Source organism: Liolophura sinensis, chromosome 1, assembly GCF_032854445.1.
Source record: "Liolophura sinensis isolate JHLJ2023 chromosome 1, CUHK_Ljap_v2, whole genome shotgun sequence".
Lineage (NCBI taxonomy): Eukaryota > Metazoa > Mollusca > Polyplacophora > Chitonida > Chitonidae > Liolophura > Liolophura sinensis.
This window is the reverse complement of record NC_088295.1, coordinates 91,230,879-91,249,805: the sequence shown is the minus strand read 5'-3', so window position 1 is coordinate 91,249,805 and position 18,927 is coordinate 91,230,879. Positions and strand designations below refer to the sequence as shown.

The following is an 18,927-nucleotide window of genomic DNA, read 5'->3' as shown; positions in this document are numbered from 1 at the left end:
CTTCTACCAAGGTAATAGAATAGAAGAAAATGTTCGCGTCAGGGTAGTCTAACGGTAGTTTTACATCAAATCGATGTGGAAGAGTTTATATTTTAGGTCGAAGGCGAAGCCTACGACCTAAAATTTACCCTGACGCGAACATTATTTCTTAATTATTGCCAACAAAGCCAAGCAAGTGAATGAACAGAGAAGCACAACCATAAGGGTTATCTTTGTATTCGGATGAAGAGGAAAAGGAGTACTTATGACTTACATTTATGTCACCAGCATATACATGTACATGTGGCTGTTTAGCAGCCAGGCCCAAATCTAGTAAGCAATGCCTGTATGGAGTCTTGAAGGACATACGAATAGGTACTTCATAACAAAGACTATGGTTTGAGGGAAAATTAAAAAAGATATTCCAAAAGAAAGAAAAAAAGAAAAACATTTCATACTTTAGACATATTTTGCAACAACCCCTCCGTTTGATACACATTTTCTATCAGTGATATCCGAAATGACGTCATCAGTTAACATACTGGAAGTCAGGACCTGCTTTGCGCCACCTATTCAGGCTCTCCCTCCAGCTACGTTGTTTTGACAGCCATCACAGTTGACGTCATCACAGCACGGCACTCAATTTTCTGAGTGCTGGGGTTGGAGGAAACTGTGGTTTAAAAATTTTTTTTACGCCCCAATAAGAATGCCTAGAAGTTTTTTGTACTTTTTTTATGTTAGGCCACATTTTATATTCATATCAAGAAGTAAAAAACCAAGCGTTTCATACACCGTTTAAACTTCACATTTGGTTACAGGATTTGATTTTCCGCTAAGTAATTAGTACATACATAACAGTATTGAATCTAAAAACACTAGTATTCCCTGTACATGTCGGCGAATGCTCATGTAGTGGCATGAGTCCATAAAAAACTTGCTTAAAACAGGTAGACAAAGTTTATTCACAATTTTACCATAGCTATATGTGACTAATATGTACAATGATTTAAATGAACAGCGTTTCCAGAGTACATATATTTTCTCGCAATGAACAATTAAGACACCTCGGGAATCAAGCCGGATCTGTTCTGATTTTAAATTCATATTAAATCATCAGAATTTATAACAGCTGCCTGTAAGCTTTTAACAATTATTATCTTGAGATGCTTTAAAAGCGACATGTTTTCATGATAAAGCCAAATCAGTAATATCATATCCCATTTTAAATTTCAGTAGCTGCTCTTAAAATGAAAAGTGTAACATTAAATTTGTCTGCTCTTCATCTAGAAACACTCAGCAATCCACTGTTTCACATAGCAGCCATACGTAGACACAGTCATACAGCTTGTGCTGTATACAGTTGCTCAAGCTTAAAAACAAGTCTTCCAAAAGATTTTGCAGCAATTCTTACTTTCAACGTCAATTTCACGATCATGGCTCACACGAGGTTTTTTCCCAGATCTCCTGTCTGCCCTATAGTCTTTTATAACTAACCACAGGCCATCCATTGTTGGTAGACAATTGCACAGATAAACACCAATATATGGTATCAAAATCCATGATAGCAGGAGGTTGCCATGGTAACTGGTTTGTCCCATGTAAATACAGGTCATCCCAGTTCTGCCATACACAAAGTGATGCATCCAGCAAACCTCCATAGCATGTCTGAACCATGCATTGTTCTGTGAACTTGAAGACAGCTTCAGTCAGGCAGGAACAGGGAAGTGGGAGGAGGAGGGGAGGAGAGGCACAAGTGAACTGTTATCACAGAAACAGCTTCACATAACACAACACTGCTCTGGCGTGGGTAGCTTAGGAACGCCATTCTCATCAAATTCCAACCCAGGAGCCTGAAAAGCAATGATAAAAAATTATCTTATAACAAATGCAAATTATGCAAAAATCTGTGACACTGTGTGATGTTTTCCATGTAGGTCTCTTGCTCAGTGAATGGCCTACATGTACGATGTCCAGCACTTAACTGAATGGTCCATGTCCAAAAATACATGTACAATGTCCAGCACTTAACTGAATGGTCCATGTCAAAGATACATGTAGGATGTCCAGCACTTAACTGGATGGCCCATGTCAAAGATACATGTAGGATGTCCAGCACTTAACTGAATGGCCCATGTCAAAGATACATGTAGGATGTCCAGCACTTAACTGAATGGTTCATGTCAAAGATACATGTACGATGTGCAGCACTTAACTGAATGGTCCATGTCAAAAATACATGTACAATGTCCAGCACTTAACTGAATGGCCCATGTCAAAGATACATGTAGGATGTCCAGCACTTAACTGAACGGTCCATGTCAAAAATACATGTAGGATGTCCAGCACTTAACTGAATGGACCGTGTTAAAAACACATGTAGGATGTCCAGCACTTAACTGAATGGTCCACGTCAAAGATACATGTAGGATGTCCAGCACTTAACTGAATGGCCCATGTCAAAAATACATGTAAGATGTCCAGCACTTAACTGAATGGTCCATGTCAAATATAAATGTACAATGTCCAGCACTTAACTGAATGGTCCATGTCAAAAATACATGTAGGATGTCCAGCACTTAACTGAATGGTCCATGTCAAAAATACATGTAGGATGTCCAGCACTTAACTAAATGGACCGTGTTAAAAATACATGTAGGATGTCCAACACTTAACTGAATGGTCCACGTCAAAGATACATGTAGGATGTCCAGCACTTAACTAAATGGACCGTGTTAAAAATACATGTAGGATGTCCAACACTTAACTGAATGGTCCATGTCAAAAATACATGTAGGATGTCCAGCACTTAACTGAATGGTCCATTTTAAAAAATACATGTACGATGTCCAGCACTTAACTGAATGGCCCATGTTAAAAATACATGTACGATGTCCAGCACTTAACTGAATGGTCCATGTCAAAAATACATGTACAATGTCCAGCACTTAACTGAATGGCCCATGTCAAAGATACATGTAGGATGTCCAGCACTTAACTGAACGGTCCATGTCAAAAATACATGTAGGATGTCCAGCACTTAACTAAATGGACCGTGTTAAAAATACATGTAGGATGTCCAGCACTTAACTGAATGGTCCACATCAAAGATACATGTAGGATGTCCAGCACTTAACTGAATGGCCCATGTCAAATATAAATGTACAATGTCCAGCACTTAACTGAATGGTCCATGTCAAAAATACATGTAGGATGTCCACACTTAACTGAATGGTCCATGTCAAAAATACATGTAGGATGTCCAGCACTTAACTAAATGGACCGTGTTAAAAATACATGTAGGATGTCCAACACTTAACTGAATGGTCCACGTCAAAGATACATGTAGGATGTCCAGCACTTAACTGAATGGCCCATGTCAAAAATACATGTAGGATGTCCAGCACTTAACTGAATGGTCCATTTTAAAAAATACATGTACGATGTCCAGCACTTAACTGAATGGCCCATGTTAAAAATACATGTAGGATATCCAGCACTTAACTGAATGGTCCATGTCAAAAATACATGTACGATGTCCGGCACTTAACTGAATGGTCCATTTTAAAAAATGCATGTACGATGCCCAGCACTTAACTGAATGGTCCATGTCAAAGATACATGTAGGATGTCCAGCACTTAACCGAATGGTCCATGCCAAAAATACATGTACGATGTCCAGCACTTAACTGAATGGTCCATTTTAAAAAATACATGTACGATGTCCAGCACTTAACTGAATGGTCCATTTTAAAAAATGCATGTACGATGTGCAGCACTTAACTGAATGGTCCATGTCAAAGATACATGTAGGATGTCCAGCACTTAACTGAATGGTCCATTTTAAAAAACACATGTACGATGTCCAGCACTTAACTGAATGGTCCATTTTAAAAAATACATGTAGGATGTCCAGCACTTAACTGAATGGTCCATGTTTAAACATACATGTAGGATGTCCAGCACTTAACTGAATGGTCCATGTCAAAAATACATGTACGATGTCCAGCACTTAACTGAATGGTCCATTTTAAAAAATACATGTACGATGTCCAGCACTTAACTGAATGGTCCATGTTTAAAGATACATGTAGGATGTCCAGCACTTAACTGAATGGTCCATATCAAAAATACATGTAGGATGTCCAGCACTTAACTGAATGGTCCATGTCAAAAATACATGTAGGATGTCCAGCACTTAACTGAATGGTCCATGTCAAAAATACATGTAAGATGTCCAGCACTTAACTGAATGGCCCATGTCAAAGATACATGTAGGATGTCCAGCACTTAACTGAATGGCCCATGTCAAAAATACATGTAGGATGCCCAGCGCTTAACTGAATGGTCCATTTTAAAAAAGTACATGTAAGATGTCCAGCACTTAACTGAATGGTCCATTTTAAAAAATACATGTACGATGTCCAGCACTTAACTGAATGGTCCATGTTTAAAGATACATGTAGGATGTCCAGCACTTAACTGAATGGTCCACGTCAAAAATACATGTAGGATGTCCAGCACTTAACTGAATGGTCCATTTTGAAAAAGACATGTAGGATGCCCAGCACTTAATTGAAAGGCCCGTTTTTAAAGATACATGTAGGATGTCCAGCACTTAACTGAATGGCCCATGTTTAAAGATACATGTAGGATGCCCAGCACTTCACTGAATGGCCCATGTTTAAAGATACATGTAGGATGTCCAGCACTTCACTGAATGGCCCATGTTTAAAGATACATGGAGGATGCCCAGCACTTAACTGAATGGACCGTGTTAAAAGATACATGAAGGATGCCTAGTACTTAACTGAATGGACCGTGTTAAAAGATACATGTAGGATGCCCAGCACTTAACTGAATGGCCCATGTTTAAAGATACAAGTAGGATGTCCAGCACTTAACTGAATGGACCGTGTTAAAAGATACATGTAGGATGCCCAGCACTTAACTGAATGGCGCATATTTAAACATACATGTAGGATGCCCAGCACTTAACTAAATAGACCGTGTTAAAAGATATATGTAGGATGCCCAGCACTTAATTGAATGGACCGTGTTAAAAGATACATGTAGGATGCCCAGCACTGAACTGAATGGACTGTGTTAAAAGATACTTGTAGGATGCCTAGCACTTAATTGAATGGCCTATGTTTAAAGATACATGTAGGATGCCCAGCACTTAACTGAATGGCCCATGTTTAAAGATACATGTAGGATGTCCAGCACTTCACTGAATGGCCCATGTTTAAAGATACATGGAGGATGCCCAGCACTTAACTGAATGAACCGTGTTAAAAGATACATGAAGGATGCCTAGCACTTAACTGAATGGACCGTGTTAAAAGATACATGTAGGATGCCCAGCACTTAACTGAATGGCCCATATTTAAAGATACATGTAGGATGCCCAGCACTTAACTGAATGGCCCATGTTTAAAGATACATGTAGGATGTCCAGCCTTTCACTGAATGGCCCATGTTTAAAGATACATGGAGGATGCCCAGCACTTAACTGAATGAACCGTGTTAAAAGATACATGAAGGATGCCTAGCACTTAACTGAATGGACCGTGTTAAAAGATACATGTAGGATGCCCAGCACTTAACTGAATGGCCCATATTTAAAGATACATGTAGGATGCCCAGCACTTAACTGAATGGCCCATGTTAAAAGATACATGTAGGATGCCCAGCACTTAACTGAATGGCCCATGTTAAAAGATAGATGTAGGATGCCCAGCACTTAACTGAATGGACAGCGTTAAAAGATACATGTAGGATGCCCAGCACTGAACTGAATGGACCGTGTTAAAAGATACTTGTAGGATGCCCAGCACTTAATTGAATGGAAGATATTAAAAGACAGAGGCACAACATGCACGGTCAGTTCAATGATACGACCTCGTTTGGCCACATAGCATTCATTGTACTATGTACAATATTATGTACGAATATGTGATCTGGTTTTATAAGGACCCTCAATATGCTTATACTTAAACTAAAAATCAATAGGGCTATTCCATGAAAAGATATATTTATACACATATTTATTGAGCTCAATCGCATACATTTTCGTCTTTTTCACAGGCTGGCATCATATGATGGTTGTGTTTTCCAGAGGGCATTCATTCGTATGGAGCTGCCATTGAGAAAAGAGTCCACTTCAAATACATGGGTCTTTTTCAAAACTATCCAAAAGTGGTTATGTTTGAGTATTATAAAATCACATTTCTTCACAATGGTATACTGTTTATATTAATAAAGACGGCTACCCAGAGTCTGCACATGTTAAAATTATGGTCACCGTATTATTTTATTTGTGTTTTACGTCGTACTCAGGAATATTTCACCGATTCAAAACTCATGTTGACCATCAGCAAGTTGCGGGCAATAGCCATATTTCCTACTAAAGTATGTGTAGGTGGTGCCTTCATCTGCTGGAAAAGTTTACATCGAAATGTTGCAATTGTAATAAATCGGAAGTTGTTATTCATATGTGTGGTCATTACCATTCAGGTAGTATGTTATCTGATTGCTGTTTTATGCCATACTCCTATACAGTATGTTTTTTGTTTTCAAATGTAATTTGCCTTTAAACATGATATTCCCAACAAAACAACCAATTTCTTCTGCTGCAATGCCAACATCATCTGTTGCAATAATTGAATCAAAGTGGTCTGACATCCCATTTGTTAATACATACTGTACCTTGTCTTCATTATTCTGTTTTGACGCACGTTGAGTATCTTTCACCATGCGCTGAAAGCTATTTGTCTCGAGTATGGATACTCAATGATCTAGCGAGAGCCAGACAGTGTTAATCCCCTGATGAAGCAAAGTTTCAGTTCTGCTATGTGGGCAAAGTACACTTAGCATTTTGCAGAACCAGAGATGTGCCTCCTTCTATACCTCCTCCATGTACAGATAGACTGACAAACGGACAGACAGCGAGGGACTTATAGAGCTGCATGGTGCAGCTAACATAGAAAATGTGCTCCACTGAAATTTTGATGGTGTACAGAAGTGCACCAATCTGAATGCAAACGCACGAGATCTAAAGCAGAATTCCTTATTAATATTTGTTGATACCATATTTGAAGATATCTGTAGCAAGCTCACTGATATTGATACTGCTGATTGTGGTTATTATTTTTTGTTTTGTCATTAGAAATTGTGCTCCAGCTCAGAACCCACTCACCATTTCTCCCACAATGTCTTTAGGAGGGTGACCTAATTCCTGCATCTGAAGTAAAATTAAAAAAGAGTATTGTTTTTAGCACACGCATTGAAAACATAATAACTTATCAACATAAATCAGTGTGTCTTCTACATCTCCGTTTCAATCAAAATTAAAATCTGAACTCCTACAACATTTGGTTATTATGAAGTGTTTGCTCAGTTACATATATGGATCATGCACATGGATCTTGTTTTGTTTCATATTGCTTTACAGATGTTTTGTTTCATATTGCTTTACAGATAGAACAACTGTCGTCTGTCATCCATACTATATGATTCGCCATTACCGTCATCATTATTAATTAATACTGTGTTGGGTTAGAGCAAGCTCTGTGGAGCTTTATTTCCGCCAATATTATAATATATCAGTAAACCTCAGTACGATTAATATGGTATATTGGTGAATAAAAAACCAATCAACCAATCAATTATACTTATACTTATCTTGCTAATACATGTCATATGCCATACTTAAAACTATTTCTGTAATTATAGTATTGAAAACTAAGCTCATATAATTTGATACGAGGTGAAAGTGGACACAATGAGTGAAATTTTCCCCAATGACAGCTTTAAGAAAGTTTAAATATCTTTTCTCCATTTCTTTCAGGATTTATTTCTTGTCTCACAGATATTACAGCCGTCTGTGGCTGAGTCAAGATAAACCAAACTAACCAAATTCCCACCCACCCATCCATCCACCCATCCACCCATCCAGTTACCTGACAAACCTCTGGACTTAAAGTTGTGAAGGAACCAGAGTAGCCTGGATTTGATCACATGAGATCATTGGTTAAACACTGGACAAACTGAAAATCACATGATTATATGCTCACCTGCTGCATTAAATCTAAAATTTTTTCAAAGCGTTCATTTTGGACACTCTCCGGATCAGACGAGTCATCTGCTTCAAACTGAGTACATATATGACTCATCAACATATACTGTTTCTGGTAATTCTCAAACTCTTTTGGATCTGTTTTCTCCTTGTTTTCCTCTAACCATTTGGGGTACTGAAACCGAATAGAAACTTGGTATGAAGATCAGCACTTAAAGGTATGCATGTATGTACATGTAAGCTTGGGGTTTAACATTGTACTTAACAATATTTCAGTCATGTGATGACAAGAAGTCATTAGGTGTGTTTATATATATTTTGCCTTCTTGAGCTGTCAAAGTGCTGTCGCCAATGAAATATTATGTCGAAGACACCACACGACTTGCCACCCAGTCACATTATACTGACAATCAAGTTTCCTTGCTCAATCCTCTCAGTGCTGAGTGCCAAGCGAGGCAGCAATGGTCTCGACCTGGGTTTCATACCAGGATCTCTCAACTTCGAGACGGACACTCTAACCATTAGGCCACTGAAGTGACATCATGCTCAAGGGTGGATGTAGTGAAGCATGACAGTATTTATCGCTACCATCAGTACAACACCTAGGTTAATGTGACTATTTCTGAGCGTTAATCGGACTATACCATTTGACACCTAATGTACATGTACTTTACTACCAGTAATCTAAGCCACAGACATCAAACCTTACCAATAACAGAGCTTCATGTCATCAGCTTAAACATTTCTACAATCCTCCTTCTTGAATCTTGATAAGTTAAAGTACCCTAATTCTTCTAAAATTTGGGTCAGCTATTAGTAGAGTTGAAAGTAGAATATTGCATTTATTACCAGCCTTGTGGAAAAGTAAACATATGAGTATGTTGTTCATTAGATGGTCTGACCAAGTGAGAAAAAGGAAACTCAATATTCCTGCTAGAATTACATATATATTGGCTAAAATGAGCAGACCAGGTGTCCCCAAAATTAGAATAAATAGGGTACACATAAATGGTCATGGAAAGCCTGTTCAAATGAATGCTTGCAATATTGGCAGGAAATGGGCTGTATTAGTGTAACCTTTTCAGAGATTTCCTTGAGAGAAGGATAGAGGACTTCTTTAGACAGCAGGTTTTTCATCATATCCTGCATCATAGGCATGAAGTCTGTGTCGTCTCCTGCAGCTCCACCCAGGCCCAGGCCAGACAGGCTCCTCAACATCTCCTCCTCAGACATCGGCTCCTGAAATGGGAAGCACCTAGCTTGGGAGTAACAGGTGATACACAACTGGTCTGATACATGACTGATTTAGTCCCTCAAGGGTCCACATCCTTATATCCACAAACCGCACATATCTCACCAGAACTTGGTGACACAGAAAGTACTAAGTCATGAGCCATCTACCGACATGTTAACCAAAGTTATCAACAGGCACAAACACTATGACAGTAATGAGTCATGAGCCATCTACCGACATGTTAACCAAAGTTATCAACAAGCACAAACACTATGACAGTAATGAGTCATGAGCCATCTACCGACATGTTAACCAAAGTTATCAACAGGCACAAACACTATGACAGTAATGAGTAATTGAGCCATCTAACGACATGTTAACCAAAGTTATCAACAGGCACAAACACTATGACAGTAATGAGTCATGAGCCATCTACCGACATATTAACCAAAGTTATCAACAGGCACAAACACTATGACAGTAATGAGTCATGAGCCATCTACCGACATGTTAACCAAAGTTATCAACAGGCACAAACATTATGACAGTAATGAGTCATGAGCCATCTACCGACATGTTAACCAAAGTTATCAACAAGCACAAACACTATGACAGTAATGAGTCATGAGCCATCTACCGACATGTTAACCAAAGTTATCAACAGGCACAAACACTATGATAGTAATGAGTAATTGAGCCATCTAACGACATGTTAACCAAAGTTATCAACAGGCACAAACACTATGACAGTAATGAGTCATGAGCCATCTACCAACATATTAACCAAAGTTATCAACAGGCACAAACACTATGACAGTAATGAGTCATGAGCCATCTACCGACATGTTAACCAAAGTTATCAACAGGCACAAACATTATGACAGTAATGAGTCATGAGCCATCTACCGACATGTTAACCAAAGTTATCAACAAGCACAAACACTATGACAGTAATGAGTCATGAGCCATCTACCGACATGTTAAGCAAAGTTATCAACAGGCACAAACACTATGGCAGTAATGAGTCATGAGCCATCTACCGACATGTTAACCAAAGTTATCAACAGGCATAAACACTATGACAGTAATGAGTAATTGAGCCATCTACCGACATGTTAACCACAGTTATCAACAGGCACAAACACTATGACAGTAATGAGTCATGAGCCATCTACTGACATGTTAACCAAAGTTATCAACAGGCACAAACACTATGACAGTAATGAGTAATTGAGCCACCTAACGACATGTTTACCAAAGTTATCAACACGCACAGACACTATGACAATGTTCCAACATCTGAGGGCCATTTTAAATGGATAAACTTTTGCTTATTAAAACGTCTGATCTGGGGCCATGCTTTATAAACTTTGAAAGTGAACAGTAACTTCTATGTTGACAGCTAACTGATGATGCCATGACCGCAAAGCAATGAGAGACAGGAGTTGTACAACGCACCTTGAGGCCTTCAGCATTCTGGGCCATCCCTGACAAAGCCTGTGCTAGGGCAGCTGCAAACTCCTGCTGCCCGCAAGAAGCATCACCCCCTGAAATGTCAGCACCCCCTGTATGTCAACATACACTCTGTCAGCCTCACACTCAAACAAAGCACATATTTATAAACAGTAACTAGTGAATCAATGAAACAGACCAGTTGTCTTTTACATTTACATTTACTTGAAATATTTCAGTCAAAATCTTGGATACTAATTGCTACTTTCGGTCAATTGAACAGTATGGTATCCTTTCCAATCCTTACACATCACTGGTTTACCACTAAAGAGTCTAATACCAATCTGCTTGTCTTTGTGTGCTGTCATTGCACAGATTGGTAGATATACATGTACATGAATATCTGCCAATCTCGGCAGTAACTACACAATGGAATGATCCAATAAAAGTTTTCCAAAATTAAACCATTACCATTCCATTAGCAAACCTCTGGTAGATAATATTGCACCACTGGGATGCCACTAAGGAACTTAAATCATACTTGCTTTGCCTGACCCTTGCCCTTCCCTAACTGATTGAGAAGAAGGTGTAACCTGCCTGACTGCCCTGTCCCCTGTGAGGTCTGCTGACCCTGGGGTGGACCTTGCTGTAGTAATCGCTTCATTGTCTCCTCAAGCTCTAACACTGCATCCTCGGAGCCTTCCCTGTGGAATAATTCATTAAACAAGGCCTCTTGCTGAGGACTGACTTCTATGGCTGGTTCCATCTGACTCTGTGGAAAGCAAGTACCAAAAATTAAGCTTATCTGAAAGTTTAATAAGAACTCAGACAACATCAACAGATTTACTGACATGTGAAAATTTTTTTTTAATCCTGTAATTAATTAGTTAAAAGTCCATGTTACAGAAAATCTGAAGATATTATTCCACCATGTTAACAGGAATGAAATTTCAGTCTTTTGGCCAAATTGGCCTTTAATAGAAAAGTAAAAGGATTTCAAAACAGTAGAATCGCCTTATGAGTCACCATACGGACCTAAATTTCCATTTTTTATATTTTCGGATGAAACTGATACTAAGATACCAAGATAAATGGTGACAGATGTTTTGCTGGAACCAGTCACTGCTAAGATCAGTTTTTCAAACGGAACTTCAAAAAATTACACTTCCATGGAGTGTTTAACAAAATAAATGATCCAGAGATTGGTTGAAGAAAACTAGGGACTCACAGGTTTCTTCTTCTCTTTTTCTGTAGTCTGTGCCAGCAATGGCTGAGAATGTTTTGGCTGACTGTCAAAATCTGCCAAAGCACCTGAGGAGCAAAGTCATAATTGTAGAGGACAAATAAACAAACAAAAACAATAACCAGCAAATAAGAAGAGACAGTACTAATTATGACAGATACACTATTTTTCTTTCTGTTAACCAGAGTAACTGGTGATTAAGTGACGAATGAAGAGAATTTCATTTTAATATAATTTATGTGGTAATTTTCTGGATGTAGAATGATAAACTTTAAAATATAAAAGGCTCCTTGGCCAGGTTAGCATGCCAGTGCTGCGCAATGACCCAGGGGTCTCTCACTGCAGTCACTGCCCAGTTTCCTTTCACCATAATGCTGGCTGCCATTGTATAAGTGAAATATTCTTCAGTATGACATAAAAACCAATCAAATAAATAAATGATTTTTTAACTGAGTGCTTTAACACAGTACTTTTGAGCATTAATTAATACATGCATATTACAAAATTGAAAACATATGAAATCAAACATTTATACCTTTGTCGGTTGATGAAAGTTAACTTTCTATTTTAACATCTGACTGTTCCATTCACCACAATTCCTCATACAAAGAGGATAATTCATTAAACAGGAAAAATATGTGAGCACAGAATACTGGTGGGCATAGAATCAGTCCTCACTTAAACATACTCCTACATGACTGCACCTTTGCTCCGATATTCTGATGTCACTACATTACAGTCATACATCTTATATTTAATTTTCCTGGAGTAGTGCCAGGGACCTGCAATCTTGCTCCTCAGGCATATATCCTGGGTCTCCTGCCAAAGCACAGAGCTCCACAAATATGCATGCTGCAATTTTATTTCTTAACAGCCTGCCAGTCTAGAAGATCAGGCCACATTAAAACAAGACCCACCCTTCATGATGACCGTGGTGAGTGTAAACAATGTCACCTTAGGGTGTGGAGAGTTAATATCGAAGCCGCACTTCTGCCACCTCAACATAATTCATTTTGCATTTTGAAGCCTACAACTGTGGCAAACTTTCAGAGACAGATGTGAACTACTAGTCGAAAATCTGTCCCACCCGTGTGATAAAAACTCACTACATCAGTTTGGCAAATTTTAAAACAGAGTCAAACTCCAACGCGTCGTGATGATTTTCGAATCTGACAGACTGCTATGAAATAAAAGTTAGGTCACCAAAATTGTAGCGTGCATACTTATAATGGCGAATATCAAACTCTGGCACTACTCCAAGAAAAATATGTAATCATGTAGGACTGCACTTTAGTGACATCAAAATACCGGTGTGACGGTGTCGTCTTGTAGGACTATCTCTGAGACAGAGTTTTAAACAGTTCTCCAGCGTGAACTCAAGAGACCTGAATTCCTCCCGGTATCACCTTTTGTCAAGTTAATCCTCATCTGTGAATGAGCAGAAGAAAGAAACTTTCTAACTCCTGGTGACATGTGTTTAACGTGGAAAATGAGAGGCAGTTCACACTTTCATGAATGTAGCCACACTAGGGACAACCGCATCACTTTACCACCAAGGGTCCATTTTTCGATACTAGTGTTTCGATTGATCATAAGAAACATCAGATCTTACTGTCGAGAAGAGCATATAATTCCGGATCATCTGTGTCTTTGGACTTTACTGAGTCTCCAGTCTTTGTTGTTCCATCATCCGAACTGTCAGCTGGTGCTACCTTTCCATTATCGTCTGCTTTCGGTGTCGTTGTGCTCACTGAAGCCATGTTTACATCATCAGAAGGTCTTACAAAGTTGTCTCCCTTCGTCCCCATTTGCGGAGCAATCCAGTGATATTGCAGCATCTGGTAGGTGAACAGTAAACACTGGAGCCACCTCTTCCATTTTCTTCCCTCTGTGTGAACGTTCAAATAGGATACAGGTATTTAAATATGAGCATTAATGAGAGAGAATCCGTTTTCCTAGGCCTGCATATACTTACATAGAAAGTGTTAGCGGGATTTATGCTACTGCATGATCTCTCTCATTTGTCATGGGAAGACTATAGAGACCTTGTCCGAATAACGTCTCTTTTTATCCATGAATTTCTCTCTCTTTTTTTTTTCTTCTCCCCTATCTAGCCCTCCCTCTCTGTTGTCCAGCGGAGTTTCTCTGATGGTGGTTCTTGCACAGAGCCCACTCTTCCATTTCCCTCGGTTTACAACAGGACAATTAAACTTTGCATGAAGTTTTATATGAAATAGGCAAGGCCTAATGTCGAACGTCATTTATGGGCCTGTACATAAACTCAGTAAGGCAATTTTATAAGAGATCTATTACCAATATCTAGGCTCCAAGTAAGCCTACAGTTGTTGAAACACTTACTGTAAACAAAGAACTTGTGAAAGATATATTTGTGTTCTTTGCATGCGTTGCATTTCTTTACACTACCCGTACTTTAAACGCTGCCTGGCTGTGTACAATCAGGGAAGAGTTTTACTCTTATACTTGGCTGTTCCATCAGTTTTCTACAGCAGCATTAAGTAGCATGTTGCAGTCGGGGGAAAGGAATAATCTGAAAATAAAAACATGTCACTGAGATGTTGTTAGATTTCTAGTGCATGTATAAAACCAATAAAACGAATGAACTCATTCCGATACTTTGAAATCAGAACGTGTTTGCTGGCTGTGATATCGTACCAGTCACACCCATGTTAAATTACCAACTCCTGTAGATCTACGTGGCCTTATGTATTAAACGTGTGTGGCCGATACTCTCTTCTGGCTTAACTGTTCAACGTGAACAGTGGTTAATGTTCATGTCTGTAGCTACGAGGAAAATGTGATATCCTTTACATGTTAATATTCCTTAAGATAATTTAGTATACTGCATATGTGTACTGTAACGCTACGACTATCGGAGAGTAAAGATGAGAAAAAATGTCAGCGATAGCCTTACACAAGATCAAACAAAGTAACACGAATAAGTTGAATGAATAAGTAACATGAATAAGTTCAATATATATATTTGAACAAAACAGACAAATAATACATCTGACAATAATATACAAAACAATATGAACAATTACAAAAATATATAGTCTCTTACATATGACAGCGTCCAAAATCCGGATGGAATAATGCCACTTTCAAAGGCGAGTCAGCTCACATAAATATAGAATCCACAGATAAGAGGATGACAGTCCGATAAGTGACAAGTTGTGGTGGGAACAGCGCCCTGACGATGTTTGTCATCAACTTCTCAGGGCGGATGGTTGACAGTAGTGTCCGTGATGCCTAACAGGCGATGTATGTTTCACTCTTAGAAAATAAACTTTCAGGGTAAACCGTCACTTTCAGGGTAAACTGTGATGAAATGTACGTAATCGTACAAAGTGACCATGGGGGATACAAGCTCCAAAATAGTCTCAAAAGAAAACAGCAAGTGGCGAAACACAAGCTCACAAAATGCTCTCTACAGATAATGGAGTACACATGACAAATGTCGAGTGGAAAGCCGATATCTTCAAACCCAGTAAAATCCTTCAGAGTGGATGAAATTAAATATGACCGCTCTCAAGTGGACCTGTAGTATTTATTTCATTTATTTATTTGATTGGTGTTTTACGCCGTACTCAAGAATATTTCACTTATATGACGGCGGCCAGCATTATGGTGGGAGGAAACTGGGCACAGCCCTGGAAAAAACCACGACCATCTGCAGGTTGCTGCAGGCCTTCCCCCGTACGGCCGGGGAGGAAGGCAGAATGAGCTGGAACTGAACTTACAGGGACCGCATTGGTGAGAGTGGACTTGAGTAAAGGACTGTGTGCTTCACAACTCCGTCGCTCATATTTATAGTTTAATGTAAAGAAAAGTCTGGATGGTTTGATCGTTAACATGCTTACAACACCGATACATATTTCCAGAATGCATTCTCTATGTACAATGACACTAAACTCATAAACACTGAAGCCTCGAGAACGCTCAACTGAATTACAGTACAGGCTATAACGTACAGAGGGGAAAATGTAGGAAATGTGACACTTGAGCCCATAAGCTCAAGAAAAACAAAAAATGTATCACACAATTTTTTAAGGCGGGACTCGTAACAATACTGTGAACTACATATGTTAAGAAAGAACTTAATTACCGAGAGGTACCACATAAATTAGCTTTGCAAAATATGCATTTAACGAAAGAATTAATAGTGAGAACATTGCAACCTCTGACCATGCTGAATGTGGTATAAATCAGATATTTACAGGTATACACAAAAACATATTATTTAAGCCATAACTACCTGCACTATGTAATTATTTCCTATCTCATTTCAAAATCTGTAATTATAGACATAGAGTTTTTTTAAAAATTGTTTATTTTGAACCCACTTAAGGTACATATTGAAGATAGATAGTAAAACAAGACCTAAGTTCAAGAGCTTTTGATATTTGCATAAACGTGTAAAAATGCGGATAATAAAATTTCTCCCGGTAACCACGTATGAAATATATTTTTGGATGTCATTTACACTTGACTTCGTGCACCTTGATTTGCATAATTATTCGTTGTAGGCCTACATGTAGAATGACATTCTAATTCTTTCCAATAGCTGTTTTCTTATGTTTTAAAAATCGAGTGTGATGTTAAAACAAAGTTTGCTCATGAAATATACAGAGGATATAGTACAGAGAAGGTTGAAAGCACTGGTAAAGTACACATTGAGATACCTGGATTAGCCGCACAGAAGGGTGGATGGCCCTGTGTCTTAAACAGTCGATCTGTTTGTACAAAAAAATTGTCGAACGTAGTACTAGCTATACCAATCGTGGGGGCTTTCTGTCTCTGACGCTGACTACGAATGTATAGCCATTGAACAAATTTTGATTTACGTCAGTTATACCGTCATCTATAGCTCGTCTCTTATTACGTTTAGTATTATTCAGACTCTTAATCTGTGATAAGATGATCGGGTTATATGAATACAGACAGGACTTTACAATCTTATCCCTCCATCAATGGCATACTATAGCCTACGTCTACCCACTTTTACCACGTGAATTATTACATGGACTATTCATCACGACACTTCCTTGTTTGGCATTTAGCCTACATGTGAATCGGATAAAACAAATAGTGACATGGTCTCATTCCACTGTGTTGTGCGTTCATTTCTGGTGCCCGTGCTCCATAGAATAATCAAAGCATTATGTATTGTATGTCACCAATGTGACCTTCAAGTATGACATGAACCAAAAGGCGTCGAACGCGACAGCACAAATCTGGAATTTGAAATAGCCCACCGTGGCCTGTAAAGGCTCAAAACGCCGGTTTGGCCTGATCGAGTTTTTATTTCTGCCTTTGCTAGCTAATCAGGAGCATCGACTTTGGGTGGAGTGCTTTAAAAATATAACCATAAGACCAGTTTTATGTGTCGTATTAATTTACGATAGATTTATTTATCTTATTTGATTGGTGTTTTACGCCGTACTCGAGAATATTTCACTTACACGACGGGGGGCAGCATTACGGTGGGAGGAGTCTGGAGGAAACCCACGACCATCCGCAGGTTTCTAGAATACATTCCCACTTACGGCCGGACAGAAAGCCAGCATGAGCTGGACTTGAACTCACAGCGACCGCATTGGTGAGAGGCTCCTGGGCCATTACGCTACGCCAGCGCGCTAATCAAATGAGCCACGGAGACCCCTCGATTTGCGATTGATTTAGTATATTTAGGTTTAGGTACATGGATATTCAGTTCTTGGGTTCTTGCTCGCTTCTTACTGCATATGCTTATTACACGTGTAACCTACGCCGAGTAGATTACTTTCCCCATCAGTTTTTTTTCCACATTGGTTATTTTGCTCAACAATTAATACGAGTATAATTTCATAGCAAAATCTTAAAAAGCAAGGAACATTCAAACGCTTTATTTTAATATATTGTTCGTTATTTTTTGAAAATTCGGTTTTCATGCGAACTGTAAAAATCAGTTTTTTTTCCAGCTTCCAACTCCATGCACTTTGTATAGCCGCATAGACAGGCATTTCTCATCCACATCGCCCTCATTTTTAATGTTGAGAGGTTCAACTGGATTGTTTGCTCTGTGCGGGCCAAACCCATTAGATTTAAATGGATCTGAACCCGATTATTAAAGACATACTACATGCATAAAGGCGCTGTTCATAATATGAGGAAGTAAAACAATAATTGCTGCTATATTTATGCATTTATTTTATCCCATCAGTTCTACGTATTTCGGACTGTAGTCCACGGGTCGAGAATGGAACTGAATATTGGCATCTACAGACAGTCCTTATATACGTCGCTCATCACCAGGGGTACTTGTAAGAGAAAATTGACCCTTGACGTAGGTACAGCTGTAAATGTATATACATCCAACCTAGGTCAAACCTGGGATGGATCACACCTGAGACTTTGAAAGAGGAGACCTTAAGGGGATTGTGCAACAACTGGCTAGACCGTATCAGTATAATGTCTTGCGTGGGGCGGCTTACTTGCCTTCGATAAGTCGTCTCGGTGAAGCAGCACTAGATAAAGAGAGGTGGAAGTCCGTCCTCCAGCAAGGAGGCACATTACATGCATTCTAAGGACTTCGTCTTTATATGACATAAAAAATTGTTGAGTACGATGTTAAACCCTAAGCACTCACTCACTCACTGCTTGTGGGAACATTGTGAAAATAAACAGTCGTGGACGACGCGTGCGGCCGTATTCATAGTCCATTACGTTTGTAGTTTATAGATCATACTTTTTTCACCTATAAGGTGTATATAACTGTACATCACGTGTGAGAAAGTTCGTCAGTAACTTGCCAAAGGTCGGTGGTTTATACCACTCACATGCACTCCAATGTTCTCTATCCATAAAACTGAACACCAGGGTATAAGTGAAACATTCTTGAAACAACGATCAAATAAATAAATATAAAATGTACTTGTATGA

General features: G+C 38.9%; 1 protein-coding gene across 2 annotated transcripts; it reads right to left on the bottom strand.

The window, feature by feature from the left end:
• Window positions 1–200: 200 nt before the first annotated feature.
• Window positions 201–13,746, bottom strand: LOC135481946 (peroxisomal biogenesis factor 19-like). Of its 2 annotated transcripts, none has more exons than XM_064761731.1 (8): window positions 13,598–13,746; window positions 11,971–12,053; window positions 11,340–11,514; window positions 10,749–10,855; window positions 9,134–9,295; window positions 8,055–8,231; window positions 7,178–7,222; window positions 201–1,829 (listed from the first exon to the last, which is right to left on the bottom strand). In XM_064761731.1, exons 1-8 carry the CDS (start codon window positions 13,743–13,745, stop codon window positions 1,758–1,760), a joined length of 969 nt encoding a protein of 322 aa, XP_064617801.1. In that variant the 5' UTR covers window position 13,746; the 3' UTR covers window positions 201–1,757. The 2 variants fall into 2 exon arrangements, with proteins under 2 accessions (XP_064617801.1, XP_064617802.1); XM_064761732.1 differs by having other exon boundaries at window positions 10,749–10,837.
• Between the last annotated feature and the right edge of the window lie 5,181 nt (window positions 13,747–18,927).

Coding starts and splice junctions, on each gene's coding strand:
- LOC135481946 (XM_064761731.1), bottom strand. CDS start 13,745: ATGGCTTCAGTGAGCACAACGACACCGAAAGCAGACGATAATGGAAAG. Junction 11,515..11,970: donor AAAAAGAGAAGAAGAAACCT/GTGAGTCCCTAG, acceptor TGCTTTCCACAG/AGTCAGATGGAACCAGCCAT. Junction 8,232..9,133: donor TCAAGGAAATCTCTGAAAAG/GTTACACTAATA, acceptor ATTCGGTTTCAG/TACCCCAAATGGTTAGAGGA.